This window comes from Coenobita brevimanus, chromosome 8 (assembly GCF_032717465.1).
Source record: "Coenobita brevimanus isolate Jiangsu-jjx chromosome 8, ASM3271746v2, whole genome shotgun sequence".
NCBI lineage: Eukaryota > Metazoa > Arthropoda > Malacostraca > Decapoda > Coenobitidae > Coenobita > Coenobita brevimanus.
The window spans coordinates 33,229,211-33,246,817 of record NC_136961.1 but is presented as its reverse complement, the minus strand read 5'-3'; the positions used below and the strand labels follow the sequence as shown (position 1 = coordinate 33,246,817).

Sequence of the window (17,607 nt, the reverse complement as noted above, 5' to 3'; positions counted from 1 at the left end):
GCACAGGACTATGCTTTCATCAGTACCATACTGATGAGAGTATACAGCAGTAAATCACATCACACACACACACACACACACACACACACACACACACACACACACACTTACAGACTGTGATCGTACCTGTCCTCCTCTCTGCAACTCCATCTCCTCTCAAGAAACACTATAACACTGCTAGGACGTAAGTAACCAGCTTATTTGTTTAGTTTTTATACTATTGTATTGTAAAAGTATAAATTGTGTGATTACTATATTTTTCTCATAGGGAAAATATGGTGCACTTCATTGCTATTCTCTCAATCATTTTACTTGTATAGTCTCATCAGAAATCTGAAGAAAGCATGATCAAGCTGATGATTTCTTATGCATACTTTTGTAAAGCAAAGTAACCCATGTGTGGAAATAATTATCTGGGGAAAGGTTCCGAAAAACGAACATACTCAGCCTACAGGCTGGAGCATACAGCTGTCAACGCGTGCAACCCATCGTAACTTTTCAAAATTCATTTTCTCAGTAACAATAAGGGTTATAACACTGTTAATTATATCATGGGCTTCCTTAACCTTTGGGCTATAAAAGTAGATAGAATTAGCATATATATTTGTTTCAGTGTCACTAATAAGATACGAAATAATAAGTCAGACGTTTTTAGGCGATATTCATAGTTTTTGTTTTTTCAATTTACTCGAAAACTATTGGACGTTTCAACTCGAAACCAGACTCATTTGAAAGATCGTGAAATTCTGCATACAGACATGTCCTTGCAACTGTGTGTGACGGGAAAAAAATTTAACGGTGATGTTGGGAAGTTATGAGAAGCTAGTTTTCACCTGAATAAGATATAATCTCGCATCATTTCTGTACATTTATTCACCTGTTTTATTTTACTTTATTTTTTGGTTTATCTGATAGTATAAACATCAGCGAAGATGATGGGATGCGATTGATAACAATATAAGCCTTTTCCAACGGTAAATTTGGCCATATAATTTTTTTCCTTTCTGCGCGAGTGGAGGCAGCCTGAGCGGGGTTTTGGTTCTGTGCGGGGAATCATAACTTATTGCAAACTTATGGTGCCTGAGAGGGTTAAGGATCAGGTAAGAACAAAGGGATTCAATTGTGAGACCATTAGTCAAAGGTCACAGGGAAAGCTAAACATTCGACCTGTGTGTCTGTATGTGAGTAACATAACTTAAACCATTGTGATCTGATTTGGATAAGAACTGGTGGTCTATGTTAGGATCACCCAAGAGGTTGAACTCTTGTTTTTAGAAGAACAGATAAAAGTTCCATGTCACATGACAAGGTCAACTTAGATGTTCTTGTCTCATGTATAATAAATTTTGAGGAAGGATAGAGATCGAAACAAAGCTTAGGAAACTCGATTTTGAGAATAATAATTCAGAGCTCAAGGTGAAAGGGAATGGTCAAAGGTCAAAATCACTAAGCAGAGTAAACTCAGATTTGATATGATTTGAAATAAAGTGGTTGGGAGGGTTAAGGGTTAGGTATAAATGCACCAAATTTTTCTTTTGTGAGAAATCTGTTAAAGGTCGAGATTAAAGGGAAAAGCAAAATATCTGACCTTTAAACCAGTTGCTGGGTGTGGTTCTGAGTACCCCTTCTTGTTGAATACTAATGTCTTTTACTGCAATGATTCTGAACAAGATAAACTTTGGTAGCCTGTACTGAATGAAGTCAGACTGATATTGTACCGAGATACAATAAAGCAGAGCAGAAAAAGAAAAAAGAAAAAAGCTTTGCTTCTGCACGCACACTCTTTGTAGACTCTATGTTTGTCTGTTTGTCGGTTTTCTCAGTGCATGTATGTTCTAGAACAGTGGTTCCCAAACTGGGGGCCATGGCCCCCTTGGGGGACATATATCAGAATGTAGGGGGCCATAACCTGAACCGAAGGAGTTTAGCGAGTAGGTAGTCAGTGGAGAGAACTTACACAGGTTCAGTACAGGTTTGTGCAATGCCTTGCTGCCAGTGAATTTTTTTTTATTGCTGAATCAGCTTTTCGCAATAATGCAGTTTTTAATTACTCTAAGTATGGATTTTTTTAATGTGCATTTTATTATTCCTTTTGTACCACTTCAATAATTATATAAGATTCAGCTAAGACAAAATACACATTTCTTTATTAATACTTGACAAAAGAGAAATAACAAATGGAATCAATAAAATTACAGGATTTGCTAGAGTGATTTTTATATGGACATGATGAGTGTAGGACTGTAGTGTAGTCATGGGTTATGGTTGGGGAAGGGGGGCCATGGACGAGGATCATGTATGAAAAGTGGGTAACGACCAGAAAAAGCTTGGGAACCACTGTTCTAGAATTTAGCATGCAAACAAGGGTTTGGCTATATGGATTTGTATTAGTGTAGAAGCTTAAAGAGAAAATGTGGCTTTCGACTACAATGAATAGAGACGGGAAAAAACAGACATCCGAGTACATTACTTCCGATTTGTGGCTCTTCAAATAGAAAGCAGCGCAAAGTTTATCATGGCAAAAAGTGTTTTTACTTTATTACACATTATGCCAATGTTATGTATGAATATTTATATATACTTCTTTTCACTGATATTTATATCAATACTGAAACCTTTATTCCTCCATCTTGACCCAAAGGAGACGGGTTTAAGGGTTGCAACTGATGATTGTGACTGGAAACAGTTTCTTTCACTGTGCATTTTAAAACACATATCACACAATGGCCACTTCAGTGCATTGGGCAGGTACAAATCATTATATCTACAACTGCTGCTATGCAGCAGCTTATAAGTCTTGATTTAAAAGTCCAGCACAGCACAAAACCTATCCACACAAGAGCTTGGCTCAAAGTAATTGCTCACAGGGGGTTGGAGATTGATTAAATTATGCCCCTGCCAATATGGATGCCCCTATTTTTTTTTTTTTTTTTTTCATTTTTTACCACAACACAACAATCAGTAACTCATGGGGTGTTCAAACTTCTGTCAACCTGATCTACAAGTAATAACTGTATTGTAAGGAACAATTAAATATATTCTGCCCCTCAAAATCAGGTTTTTTGCTATGTTTATACATGTAAAAAAAAAGCCACTTCAACATGTACATCGCTCCCAATATTTACTTAGAAAATGATGGAATGACTCCATCTATCTGTCAATCACTCAGTACTTTATTATCCTGCAAGGACTAGACCAGGTAGAGGATATGTCATTTTGTTTCATTTAAAGCATTACGTAAACAATAAACCCCAATCAACCCTCAGATTTAAACCACTGAGAACCGCAACTGGTTAGAGTACCTTAACCCTCTTGACCACCAGGAATCCCATTGGTTTTACTGTTACCACCTGTTGCAGCAGCTGGCTTTCTAGGGTATTTGTACCTCACTATATAGTTGCCAGTATGTAGCACTACATACAGTAAGTGGGGATGCACTCACAAAAAGAAAAAATATAGATGTTAAAGTTGGGCGACCGATCTAAGATTTGGGGGACTTGAATGATGAGTGAATAAGTGTCTGGCTCATTTCACTAGACATGGTGTTGATAGTTATCTTAATCGTGCTTTCCCCTCCTGAATTTCTGGACCCCATCTCAACTCATCTGTAGACGGGAGTATGAGGTTAGGCAGACGATCATGAGAACCCAGGAAAGAAGGGATAGTGCAAGAATTTCCCTGGGTCATATTACAACAATGTATGCTAGGAATATTACCTCCAGTGGCTTAGTAGTGAATTTATTACCAAACTGAAAAGCTGTGTAATATTCATTATTTTGAGTAGTTGCACACACTTAGCAGTAAATAATATAACCAGGATAAAATAGTCTCAAGGAAGCATATTTCCTATTTCAGGAAGTAGACTTGGCCCTGGGTCCATTTGCATATGGCTGGACAAGATATAAGTGGATGGATTTCTCACGATATTTGTCGCATATTGAATACAAGATTTTTGCTGCCCATGGTCGTCCTGAGGTTGACCCTTGGGGCTTCCTGCTGCCTCTGTCACCACTGGTGTGGGCTGTCCTGATGATGGCGCTACTGGCAGTGATCACTATCATGCTGCTCCTGCCATCCTGCCTTCCCGACAGCACTCAACACACAGTCAGGCGGGACATGAATATTTTTAACTGTGTTCGGGTCCTTTTCCAGGAAGGTAAGTTTGATGGTAACATTGGAGAGAAAATTCTGTGAATTAAGAGTTTGTTGGGCATAACATCCCTCGTTAAATGTGTAGTCAAGGAATTCAGTTTTAGCCTATTTTTTCCGAATATTATTTAATACTAGCAAAGCATAACCAAACGCTTAATTGAAGTAATGGCCATCCCTAATTCTTGGCCTTTTTCATTTCTTTCTTTAAATGTGGAAGATACTTCTCTTATTGTACATATAAGGCCAATAATGATTTTGCACAACGGGGTTACTCAGCTAATCAAGGGATAGTTTTTGTTCTAGATTATCATTGATAAGTTCAGGTAGAACTCTATATATATTATGCACAGTAGTATGATATATATATACACGACTGATCTCATCTTTGCACATACATGATAACGTTTTTTGTCCAAACAGACATCCGAACAACTACTGGCTGGTGGTGGTGGGAGCGAGTGGTGCTGGGGGTGTGGATGCTGATGATATTGGTTCTGACACAGAGCTACACTGGCAACCTTATGTCTCTCCTGGCAGTCAGACACATCATAAATCCTTATGAAGACCTCAGAGATGTACTTGACTCTGGCGTTGGGATAATTATTATGGAGTATAATGTGAATACCCAGTATTTACGAGTAAGTGTTATGATTAAAGCCTTTCTCAGGAAAATGCCCTTATTCATAGTAGTTAACATTAATGCCACAAAAATCAGCACATATACAGTATCTAGCAATAACCTTCAAGATCGTTTCGCACCATTCCATGTATTTTTTCGTCTTTATTCGAATTTCTTCGGTCTACGTGAATATATAAATTTAAATAAATATCTAAATATAATCTTTCTTTAAGTGTCCACTGCAACCTACATGGCTATTAGACATCGCACTATTTAAAATAATATTGAGTGGCGGCACAACAGTATCTAGCCTAGTACCCCTAGCGAAGGGGATGAGGGACATACATACCAAACATCAAGCACTTTCCAGGTGACAGCCAAATGAGATGTCCTTGACCTTCTCTGGCAGTCAAACTGTTCATTTGTGCAACATTCGCACCTTTTCCTCCAAGTTCCTCTCTGTTGAACACCACCTCTCTTCCCCTATACCTCATCTTCTTTTCCTTACGACGCCTCAAATGCCATAGGCTTCTGATAGCAAGCCACTGAATCTTCCCTAATTTTGATACCCTTTTTAAAGCCAACGTGACAGTTGCATGTACTTGCATGTACGCAACAACCTTACCTTCTCTCGTGTTCGCGAACTTGTCTTTTGAATTCTCGACAATGTGGCTTTGGCCCTTCTCTCACTCTGTCACTAACTATAGCGATGTTGTTATCTTATTCTCGATTGTTACTAACTACACATAATTCTTTGAGTGTTTTACTTATAAAGTGGAACTCCTTCTTTCCACTTCACACTTTTCTGAAATTACAGTTTCAGATCCAAATATTCACTACCAGCTTTGGCTTTTTTTTTTTTTTTCATTCGCTGAGGCACCTATTGGAGAAGCCAACATCTTTTCTTAATGACTAGTTGCAGCTTTTACAGCACCCCACCTGTATTGCTGACTGTCTTAAAAAGAATCTGGAAATACTACACCTTTCTCATCCTACTAATCCTTCTGTTTACAGAAGAATCAATCTTATTCTCCTTGGGGCTCCTCCTGTCATATTCTTATATCAGTAATCTGTACTATTGCTCCAGAAAAGCCTGTGAAACCTCCCATAAATCGGTGTCTGTAGTCTTTTAATGCCGTTGATTGGGTAGTCTTGATGAAATCATTCTTTTCTGTTAAATTGAAGAATTTTTGCTGTCTTGGTGATGACCCACCAAAGTGCACTTTGTGCATCAAAAAATTGTTCTCTCGACCAAAGAACCATACTCCATTTCTCCTAGCTTTTGATGGGTTAAAAGTAAATGGTTTTTGTTTTAATTACGTTTTTCGAGCTTTGTTTGTAATAAGGGATGGATTTCAAGAGGTATCGGTACGAATTTACCCATGGATCTTTTCTGGTCTGGCTGTCGGCTGAACTTTTTTTTTTAATTATTTTTTAAATTTTTGCCTTCCTCAGATCATTTAATTTAATTAAATTGTCGTAAATCTCTGAATAAGATTCTTCCCATCCCCTCTGGTACAATGCCTAAAGCCTCTAGAGTCATAGCATTCCATGTTGAATGATTCTGATGTTGTACTGTTTATCAGCTGTCTTTTGGGACTTTGGTTAAAACTTTGCCATTGCATTTACTATCTCAAAGGCTTTCGGTCTAATCTGGTACCAATCTTTATTTTCCAAACTACCCTCCTTTGGATTTTATCATTCTGTCTGTGCTTTCACCCCTACCTTCGGTTTTTTGGTCGATCTGTAGTTGCTGTTGCAGACAACGACTTTTCACTTAAGGCTATTAGTTGCGGCATTCCTCAACGTTCTATCCTCTCACCAGAATTCTTTTTTCTACTGTTCGATGATGTGAGATGCACAGCAGGTGATTTCCATTCATATGATTATGATTCCACTCTTCACATTTCCACCCACTTTTCACAGTCTCCAACGCAACACTTAGTAACCTGATTTCAGGATGACGTTATATATAGCACACCTGGATTACGATTTTGCTAGTAATTTTACTGCGGAAAAAGAAACCTTATCTTTAGTGCACCAAAAACTCAATTTCGAAATCATGCGACCTGCCAAAATGTTCTACAGGAATATCCCTAAATATTCATCACGGCACAACTCAGTACAATACTTTGTCACTTATCACTATGCTTGGGGTTTCCATCTTTTGAGTCCAATGATGTCAAGATCTCATCCCCCTCCTAGTAGGATCCGCTTCCAAGAGAAAAGAATGCTAAGCTGACTCTGTTTTCTTTACCCATTTTGTAAGGAGTTTATTCTCCTCTGTCTTAAGTAACATACATGTGTTAAAAATGTTCTAAACAAGGTGGAGTCAAAAGCTTTTGTCCACAATATGTTAACCCACCACGTCATGTTGATGTACATATGTGGCCAAACGTTTTGTCACTGTGACTCCCGTTGATGCTTATAAATGCATTGCAATTGCATGGTCCGTTATTTGCACATTTTTCAAATTTCGCACCTGATTATTGGTACGTATACGCGGGACACCTTCCTCTACCCAAGCCAAGTTGGGGACAATGCCTTAGCCCGCATAACCTCCCCCTACTCCCAGCATGCCATTGTCTCGGCAAGACATGTCTCACTACGGTACAAAATTCAAGGCGAGAGTGATTCCCCAATTGATGACAATGTGGAGGACAAAGTTTATGTGGCATTAGAGGAAGAAACGTGCAGAAGTGATGAGTAGGTAATGTTGCCAAAAAAGGTGCGGTATGTTGATGTGTTCGGTGAGTGAAACAATGCTTATATTGCCTATATTACTGTGTGAAAACCAATATACTCATGTGTACATATAAATTCGTACCAAATTAATAATCTACCTATTCTGAGTGGTTTGGAATAGTTACTCCTCCCATAGAAAACGTCTTCTCTGGAGCCGGGCTCGATAGAACATGGTACCAGGTGAGGGTAGGGTCACCTGTACCAGGCATTTCTGAGCTCAGGTAAGCACTTTCTCTCTGAATTTTCGATGTTTCTCATAAAAAGAGGAGGTTTTAGCCCCAAAAAAAAAAGTAAATAAAATGTGCCTGGATTGGTGGAGATCATTGGTGAAAAATCTGCCAAGACGCGGCAAGTTAAGGCAGGTCGCTTGAGTTAATTCGTCATTCATGATTTAGTGACTGGCCATTCTTGCCTTATGTGTTTGGACTAAGTAACTTTTTCCCCCTAATTAGTGCCAAATCTGGACACAGACAAATAAGAGATGTAAGGGAAGCTGACTAAAAACTGGAACTCCTATCGTTAAACAGTCTTGAAGTGAGAATATCTGAAAATAAGGGGAAAAACTTAAACCTTCCGTGTGAGTTAAAGTATTTGAAATGGCTATCATGGTAGCCACTTCCAGGTTTGTGTACATGTAAGGCTCTATGCTGTGTTTAAATTTCACAGTTTCTCGTTGGCATGATATACAGTACATGTTGCGTCTGTCCCTTAGCCTCTCTCTTGCTGCCAGTTGAAAACTCAGTCCCTTTTAATAGGAACTGTAATGGAAAGCATCAGATAGTGATCAGTTGTATATACAATATGGGGGGGGGGGAGGGAAGCAATGATTCCATAAACAAAAATTACGTTCGTACATTAGAAAAAAGATCGGATAGCCGGGTATAGGTATAATTCCTGTCGCTATTCAATTGAATATTTTTAAAGAAGCAAACACGATGGCGCATGGTCATCGCATGAAGCTTCCACCTTGCAGAAAATGTACTGTGTGACTAGCAGTGTCTCAGATATTAAGAGAGAGAAAGAGAGAGAGAGAGAGAGAGAGAGAGAGCGAGAGAGAGAGTATAGGAAACAGAAATAACAAGAAGCTTGTTGACCCATGACGAGGTTATCTGATGGAAAATGTGCAAATTCTGCTGAGGTCTGACCAGCACATAAGAGAATGGATAAAAAAGCAGATGGCTTTTCCCTACCCACCATAACATCTGGCAAAACCAATAGGGATAATATAAAAAAAGAAATGTTCTGCTTACAAAGAACAAGCATTGAAATTTTTATAGGACCGGCAGAAGGGGAACACCTATTTACCGTGTAATCTATGTTTGACAGATCTATAAAAGAAAAGGTAACACAAACGCCAAATAATCTCATTATTATGTAATTGTCTGACGGTCGTCAGTATAGACTTCATCCTGGAAGTAAACAACAATAAGTGGGTTATAGCCCATAGTCTCAAATTATTTGTCAAGCTGAATTTTGAACATACCGATAGTAACTGCTGTTGCTGGCAGCCCATTCCTTTGTTCAGTTACATGAATATTAAAGTAATTTTGTCCCTACACTGATGTTGGATCTCTTACTTTTCAGTTTCATTCTATTAATTCAAGTCAAAGTATCATTATATATTTCAAATAAGTTATATCTAGCATCGTCACATTTGTTAAGGGCATCATATATTTCGACATGTTGCTTCTAAACTATTAGGGCTAGGAGGCTTCAAGTTACATCAGTTATTGACCTATGTAAGAGATTGTCTTTGTTTATGTTTCATCAAAGACGGTCATTAAATTTTTATTTAGATGTCGGTCAAAAACTTCCAAGTTATCAATGAGAAATTAATAGGCTCCTCAAGTAATGCATAAAATTTGGTTTGTTATGTGGCAAACTAATCATAAAGAGTTGCTTTACAGATTATCTTATGCATTTTATTATATTATTTTGCATTAGAAGAATAAGTGATTTTTGTTTATTTCGACGAAAATCTCAGTTTCCTCTCTTACCAATTTCCTGGATGTTTGGCAACCTCCATACACCAAACATATCATTATACAGACATTCGAATTAGAGAATTTATAGTAAATTTAATGGTCTTTCCAGTGGTACCTTTCTTTTTAGTATTATTAGTTTAGTCCCTACACATCGGGGGTTTTCCGATGTTGCACACTCCTCCCTACTGGGGATATCCGTGACAGAAAAAATACCCTATTTCAAACCCTAATATCTGCCAAACTGTAACAGCTAGAGAACAAATTAAAGGTACATAAGAGTCACGAACTCTTCCTTTTTCAAATGAAAGTATCCCCACATCTGTAGGTGGTCCCGTCAATGAGTAAGGATAAATTATAGTTCAAAGGGTAGTGGGAAGACACCTGAGGCTATACACATCAACCGGTGTTGCTCCGCGCCCAAAATCATGACTGCTATACACGTCAGCCGGCGGTTATGGGTTAGGAGCTAATAATAAGTTCAAAGGTGAAAAACATACATTTTCCAAAAATGACCGTCAAAGCTATAAATAGGTTTCACATTCATTTTTCTTCTAGATTCTCTCTCTCTCTCTCTCTCTCTCTTTGTATGTATTATGACTGCATATGACCTTCTAACTATGGGTATGGTTGATACTCGGTCGCCTTCCACCACTGGGATATATGGTTTATGTTATTTGCATTAGAAGACTTTCAGTGATTTTATTTTTATTTACCCAAAAATCCAAGTTTTCTATTATACCAACTTCCTGGATGATTGGCAAGCTCTGTACACAAAATATATCATTATACAAACATGCGAATGACAGAATTTATAGTAAATTTTTTTTTGGCTTTCCAGTGGTACCTTAACATAATACACCAAATTTGACAGATAATTTAAAAGTTTTGACAAAAAGTCTAATTAAAAATCTAAAGAACCGAATTTGATGAAACTTATACACAGAAAATCCCACGTATAGGTCAATAACTGGTGTAAATTGCAGCCTCCTCTCCCTGACAGTTTAGGAGCAACATATCAGAAAAGACAATTATCTTACAATGAGCACTTGATATGGGTGTACAAAAACACAACACTTATACATTTCTGAAGATTATAGTACTTCATGCAGAGACAGAGGAAGAATGCCAGAGCTTCCTGTAATTTTCTCAGAACATTCGAAATTTTATATCTTTTCTTCAAAAATGAAGACCACGTTCAAAAGAATTTTAAATACTTTGTATTAGATTTCATCTGAGTCATCTTTTTTTTTTTTTCTTAAAGAAAAAATATGTTTAGTTTCTTTAGTTGCTCTTCAAAGGGTAAATTTTGCAGCAATGGTACCATTTTTCTGGTTCTGCGCTGCACTTTCTGTTTTATTTTGTCTTCGTCCATAATGAGATTCGGGGACCACACCGTAGGTGTGGTCTAGCTGATGATGTATGAAGCTTAGAGATTACATCCCACATTATTTGGTCAATGTTCCTTGTGATGAAGCCGAGCATTTTGTCTGCCTTTTTAGTGGTTACTATAGACAGTTTTGAGTTTTTCTGGTTGTTACTGATAATAATTCCTAAATATTTCTCATCCTTCATTTCGTCAGTGTGGTAATGAACATATGATATTCATATTTAATGCTTTTGTCACCAAACTGACATTGATATCACTAAGTGACATTTATTTACATAAAATTTTGTGTGCTATTTTTCATCCACATTCATAAACTTATCCAGGTCATTTTGCCTATATCTGCAATCTGCTTTCATGATTAGTTTGCGTCTCTCATGTTCGTGTCATTTGCAAGTTTTGAAACCACAGAAAAAAGTCAATTCACTATTTTGATCTCTGATAATAAATAGTGAAAAGAACTGGCCATAGAATTGACTCGAGGAAATCTGCTTGTTACTTCAAGGCAATCAGATAATTGGCCCTTTTTTTTTTTACTACAAATACTTATGGTTCGTTAACTAGTCTGTAGTCAGTGAATAAAATTTGTTAGTGAAACCGTGGGCCTTTAGTTTTTCTAGCAGTTTCAGATGTGGAACCTTATCAATCGTTTTTTGGTAATCTAGGTTTATAACATCCGATGGTATACTTGCGTCCCAGTTATGGTATATGGTTATAAAAAAAATTAAGCAAATTCGTAAACCTTGATTCATTACAAAACCCCCCGCTGAATATCTGCTATAAGGTTATACTTCTTAAGAAACAATAAAAATTCTATTTCTCACATTTTTAAAATTAACATTGTACCGACGTTAGGTATAATTGGCAGTAATTTGTGGTGCATTTTTTTTTTCCGCCTTTTTTAAATACATGTGATATGTTTGCTATCTTTCATTATAATTGATTTGGTACTCCTTCAGATAATGACCTAGAGAATATTTTAATTATAGGAAAGGCTAACTGTTTGTAACATTCACGCAGAATGTGAGGAGATATCTCGTCTGGGACAGTTGATTTAATTGGGTCCACTTTCTGAAGATAATTCAACACATCATGTCTTGTGATTTTTATTGATTCATATCTTATCATCTTTTGATCCTGAGAAATCCTATTGAGGGACTGAAATGTTGATGCTGGTTTTCTTACTGAAAGCACAGTGCAAGTAGTCATTCAAGATTATTGCTATTATTTAAATATCATGGACGTGATTGCCTTCCGATCTTAGTAGAGGGGCTATGCTGTATTTTACATTTTTCTTACTCTTCACATGATGAAAAATTATGTTATGGCTTGACCATCCTTCACAAGAAATTTTCGCTTCGTAGTCTCGTCTAGCCTTCCCAAAAATATTCAAAGAGTGCAGATGTAATTTGAAATGTTCAGTACCATCATCGTGATTCTCTACATTTATGTTTTTTTTTATATGCTCTTCTCTTGCAACCGATGATTTCATCAATATTCTTTGACATCCGACTGGTTTATTAGAGTGATAATTTATTTCGGTGTATCTCTGGGGGCGCTCACCATCCACCCACTCAATGTAGTGCTGCTTTGGGTGTCTGCTCATTCCTCTCATCCTTCCTTCCTCTTCTGCCTTTCTTTCCTTCATTCTTTCCTCATCTTTCTGCCTACGGGTGACTTTACACTCCCTCTTTTGTTTTTCTTTCCTTCACTCTTTCCTCTTCCTTCTGCCTACGGGTGATTCTACACTGAGCGACAAGCCAGATGGTTTCATGTACGCCAGGAAACCATTTATCACGCTGGGTGATAACCATATAAGCATTTTATGGCGCCTGGTGGCTTAGTGGGTAATCTTGATGCTCCAGTTGGATTGAGCCTGTGCAGCTTTATATCCAAGAGGTGGTTGGGATTTATTGTTCATGGGATGCCACTCAGGGATGAGTGGGGCTGTTCATTTTCATCTTAAATGTCAGGACCAACTTGCCTAGCCCCTGGCTCCTACACTCCTCATGGGGAGGCATAGGATTGGATGATGGATGGATGGATGGAATCTCTGTATATATTTTTTAGTTTTTATATATCAATCGATTAGTGAAATTATTTCCTACATTTCTTCGACATCATCCACCTGTTGTAGCTTAATCGATTTAGTGTTGGCAATATCGTTTCCCATGTTGCCAAATTTAGTTTTTTAAAAAGATAAGAAACTAAGAAACTATTTGTGCTGGTCTTACAGTTTACTGTAAAATCAAGTCTGATGGTATGATTACTGTTGCCAAAAACTTTTAGAGGGTTAAAAATTTTCATCCGTTCTTCAGCACACGTCCGCAGCTTGGCTTCGACAGGAATGACGTCACGGGAATGGCCGACGGCCACGCCACTAAGCCAATTCCACTGGCTAACGGAGCCTGCCGTGTCGAAAGCTATCGGCCCGCTGCTGGGGTCAATATGTCCACTATCGAGCTTCATAGTTATTGTAATTTAGCGATTTCTTTTTTCGGTTTATGGCAAATAATTGCATCGACTAAAGGTTGAAAAGATGGAAGTCTGACTTTGCCAGTAAAAGTAAATGCAATAGATAGGTGTTCCAAGAATAAATGTGAGTGTAATGGAGTGTATGAAGAATTATTGGCAAGCTCAGTGAGCGAAATACTAAGAAAATGCATAAAGAAAATGCTTCAGTTGTTTCGAGAACTAATTGAAACGAAAATAAATGAGAAAAAATAGAATCATATATATACGTTCTTCATGCTCTCAGGGGTACATGTTCTACAGCCCCAATGACAGCTGTAAGCAGGGTACATTTTCAAGTCATGGGCATTTACCAAGCAGCAGCGTCTCACTTCCTCCGGTTACTGTATTGGTGCAGTGTTGGTGTTTGAGGAATTGCTACTTAGTATTCCCTCAGAATGCCGAAACGCAAAGAACACGGAACTTGTGAGATTGGTATAAAAACGTTAGAGTTGAATATTTTCAGATATGTATTAGTTTATTCAAATCAGTAAGTTCACAGGCACAAACTGTTCGTAGAATCAGCCCTTTGCCTTTTTCCTTTGCAGGTTGATTCTTCTTCGGATATGTATCAATTTATTCAAATCAGTAAGTTTGCACGGTTTCCCACACAAACTGTTCACAGAATCCTTTGTCTTTTTCTTTGGAGCTGGTAAGAATGCAGGTTTGGTTTCTATAAATACCATTTCTGAATTAAATAAAGGTCCTGTTCAGGGAAGTTTGACCAGATTGTGCAGTAGTTTGAGATAGAGTGCAGTGGCTGGAATGAAACACCCGGGAGATATGTTTTCAAGTCATCGCGTTTACCGAGCAGCAGTGTATCACTTCCTCCTGTTACTGTGTTAGCACAGTTTTGGCGTGTGAGGAAATGCTATAGTTTTTCTTCACAATGCCGAAACGCAAACGACAAGGAAGTAGTGGGATTGGTTTAAGTAACGTTAGAGTTGATTTTTCTTTGGGTATGTATCAATTTATTAAAATCAGTAAGTTCACAGGCTTTCCAATACAAACCATTCGTAGTATCAATCCTTTGTCTTTTTCTCTGTAGTTGATTTTTATGTACTGTGTGCCTAATTGTCTGTGAAAAAGGCACTTGCGAGAATACTGCTAATAAATCGATATGGGTAAGCGACAATCAGTGTGAGCTGCAGGCCAGCCTGCCTGCAGAGCTTAGCTAATTAGGCCACGACGCAGGCCTGAGCGGCAGATATATATATATATATATATATATATATATATAAGGTAATACCTCAAAAGTTCCTGACATTTGTCTAAAGAAGGAAGTAAAACTTATTTCAAATCTTAATCACCACAGTCCCCTTCAGTGTAGTCTCCTTGGACTTGCATACATCGATCCCAGCGCTTCTCCCACGATCAGAACACGTTCTGATTTCCTTGAGCATCAACTTGTTCATGGCCTGTGCTTTTCTCCTAGATCTTCTCAATGGAATGAAATCTTCGTCCTTTCAGGTGGATTTTCATCTTCGGAAAAGAGGAAAAAATCACAGGGAGCCAAATCCGGTGAATACAGCGGGTGGGGGACAATCAGCATGTTTTTTGATGCGGGTGCATTGTCATGGCGAAGCACCCATTTGTTTGTGCACCTCTTGACGGATTGGCTAATGATGTCACAAACATCGTTGATCGCCCTCCTTCAACCTAAGAGGATGTATGCACGAACCTTGACCACAGTCTCATTTGAACTGGTGGAAGGGCGACCAGAACTTGCAGTGTCATCTGTTGACGTTTGTCCATTATTAAAATGATTAAACCAGAGTTAGGTTTGTGTAACCCCAAAGCATCGTCACTGAATGCTTTAACATTCTATGAGTTTCTGCCTCGTTCACCCCAAGCTTCACACATAACTTGATGCACACATGTTGCTCTTTCACATCCTCCATTTTCTAGATCACAGAATTCGCAAACTAACCCAAACACGATGATAAAAATGACACATGTGCAATGAACACATCCACTCTGCACAACTACACATGGCACATTAACAAAGGGTGGCTGCACTGCCACTTAGCATTCACACACTGTACGACAAGTGGTTTTTGACACCTCTTGTATATATATATATATATATATATATATATATATATATATATATATATATATATATATAATAGGTTACATGTAGAAAGGGTCCAACGCGCTGCCTATGTTCAAAACCGCGTTATTGCATAAAACCACAGTACAACTCTTCCTTTATGCACTGTTAGTGGTTTAAAGCCAGTTTCTATACTGGAAGTAAGGGTTATAGTCCGGTGAAAAAAAAACTACGAATGAGCCGTATCAACCGCCACCACCATCGGCCCGGGCAGCCTGCATGTAGGAAGGGTACACTAGCCTATTCCGTCAAGTGAGCGAGACGTGTGGTGGGATGGGTTGAGTAGGAGGTGGTGGGGAGGTTACGTCACTTCCAGAGGGGGGTAAGACGGGTTATAAAAGTTCATCATCATCATCATCATCATCTTCATCTTCAATAATAATATCTTTATTATTATTAACTATATTACAGTTATTATTATTATTCATTAAACAGAGTGGCTGTCAAAGCATAAAAACAGTAATAAAGACTGGACTGACAGTAACATACAGACTGATTATACAGCTTCATCATCATCAGCACTGAAGGTTCCATAACAGCATCTTCATCTTCTATAATAATACCATTATTATCATTATTATTATTAATAATAATATTACTATGTTTTACACCAGTGTTAGCATGGTTATTAACATCTACCACCATTCTTCATCCAATATTGTACCAGAAAATGCACTCAAGGTTCCATTTTAGCATCTTCATTGTCAATAATAATTACCATAATTATTATTATTATTATTATTATTATTTACACTATCATTAATATGCATATTAACATGTATCACCATTCTTGAACCAATATTGTGCCAGAAAATGCACTCATAGTTCAGTAATAGCAGAAAAAAACACCGGGATTTATTTTTCTGATTGCATTATTATCATTAATTATAATAAACAAAAATGTCTAAACTAATAACCACTAAAGTATTGTCATAGTCAAAAAGAAGACATATCAAGCTTCAATTTTAAAAAAATGAAGGTGCTAGCCCATCAATTAGCTGAGTTGTACTCATGTGAATATTGCCGAACTTTGAGTGCATTTTCTGGCAAACTTTACGTGTGGCTTGTTGGACCCTTTCTACGGGTAACGCCTCTCTCTCTCTCTCTCTCTCTCTCTCTCTCTCTCTCTATATATATATATATATATATATATATATATATATATATATATATATATAATATCGTTTCATTTTTGAAGGCTCGAACATGCTTGCATGCCTCAGCCTTGGTCACCTAATGGCGGCTCTCCATGCTGCTCGATCTATGGCAGCCTCCCTGTTCAGTTCCTTAACCGTGAGGTAACACTTAATGATCTCGTCCCACGTCTTTCTCGGTCTCCACCTCGCAACCCCATCCCCAATATTAACACATCTCACTTTCTGTACTCAGTTATCATCCCCCATCCTCTCCACATGCCCAAACCATCTCAATCTATCTCTCCTCATTACAACACCAATACACTTCAGTCCTATCCTACCTCTCAAGCCTTCCATCGTAAACCCAGCCCCCCCAGGCCTTGCATGCAGGGACGCACTGCAGATCCACCTAATCATTATCATTTCTGTACTTTTGAGCCTGTGAAATCATCTTCCTTTACTGCCCAGGTCTCATTACCATACAGTATTACACTACTAACATATGCTGCATACAAACACCCCTTAGCACATAGGGAGAGTCCTCTCATTGTCAGGAGAGTTAACAGCACCCTGAACTTCTTCCAACCACTTTTCACCATAGCCACAGAGCCACCTCCAGCCCATAACATGTCTCCCCAAATAACAAAACACTCCCACACACTCAAGAGACTTACCAGCAAGTTCAATCCTTTCACGCCTGACAATCTCCACTTGTCTCCCCGGCACGCCGCACACAAAAACAACATTGTCTCGCATTCTACCTCTGATACCACTACATTTCTTGTGCACCCACTTCTCACAAACACTCCACAAGATGGAATTCCTTCCCACGCCCTGGTGGCAAATTGCACATGGCCACTCATCCTCTTATTTGACAGTACTGCCACCAACCTTAGATATCATCACTTTTGTTTTAACTGCATTTACTCTTAAGCCCATGTGCCCCATACCATCTCTCCATT

The 17,607-nt window shown here is 38.2% G+C and overlaps 1 protein-coding gene across 1 annotated transcript in view; it reads left to right on the top strand.

Moving 5' to 3' along the window:
• Nucleotides 1-17,607, top strand: part of LOC145407405 (glutamate receptor ionotropic, delta-1-like) — a 207,470-nt gene that overhangs the window by 84,009 nt on the left and 105,854 nt on the right. The window contains exons 5-6 of the mRNA XM_080278339.1: nt 3,856-4,156; nt 4,573-4,790. Of these exons, the coding sequence (XP_080134465.1) occupies nt 3,856-4,156; nt 4,573-4,790 (519 nt within the window). The remainder of the gene's footprint in view (nt 1-3,855; nt 4,157-4,572; nt 4,791-17,607) is intronic.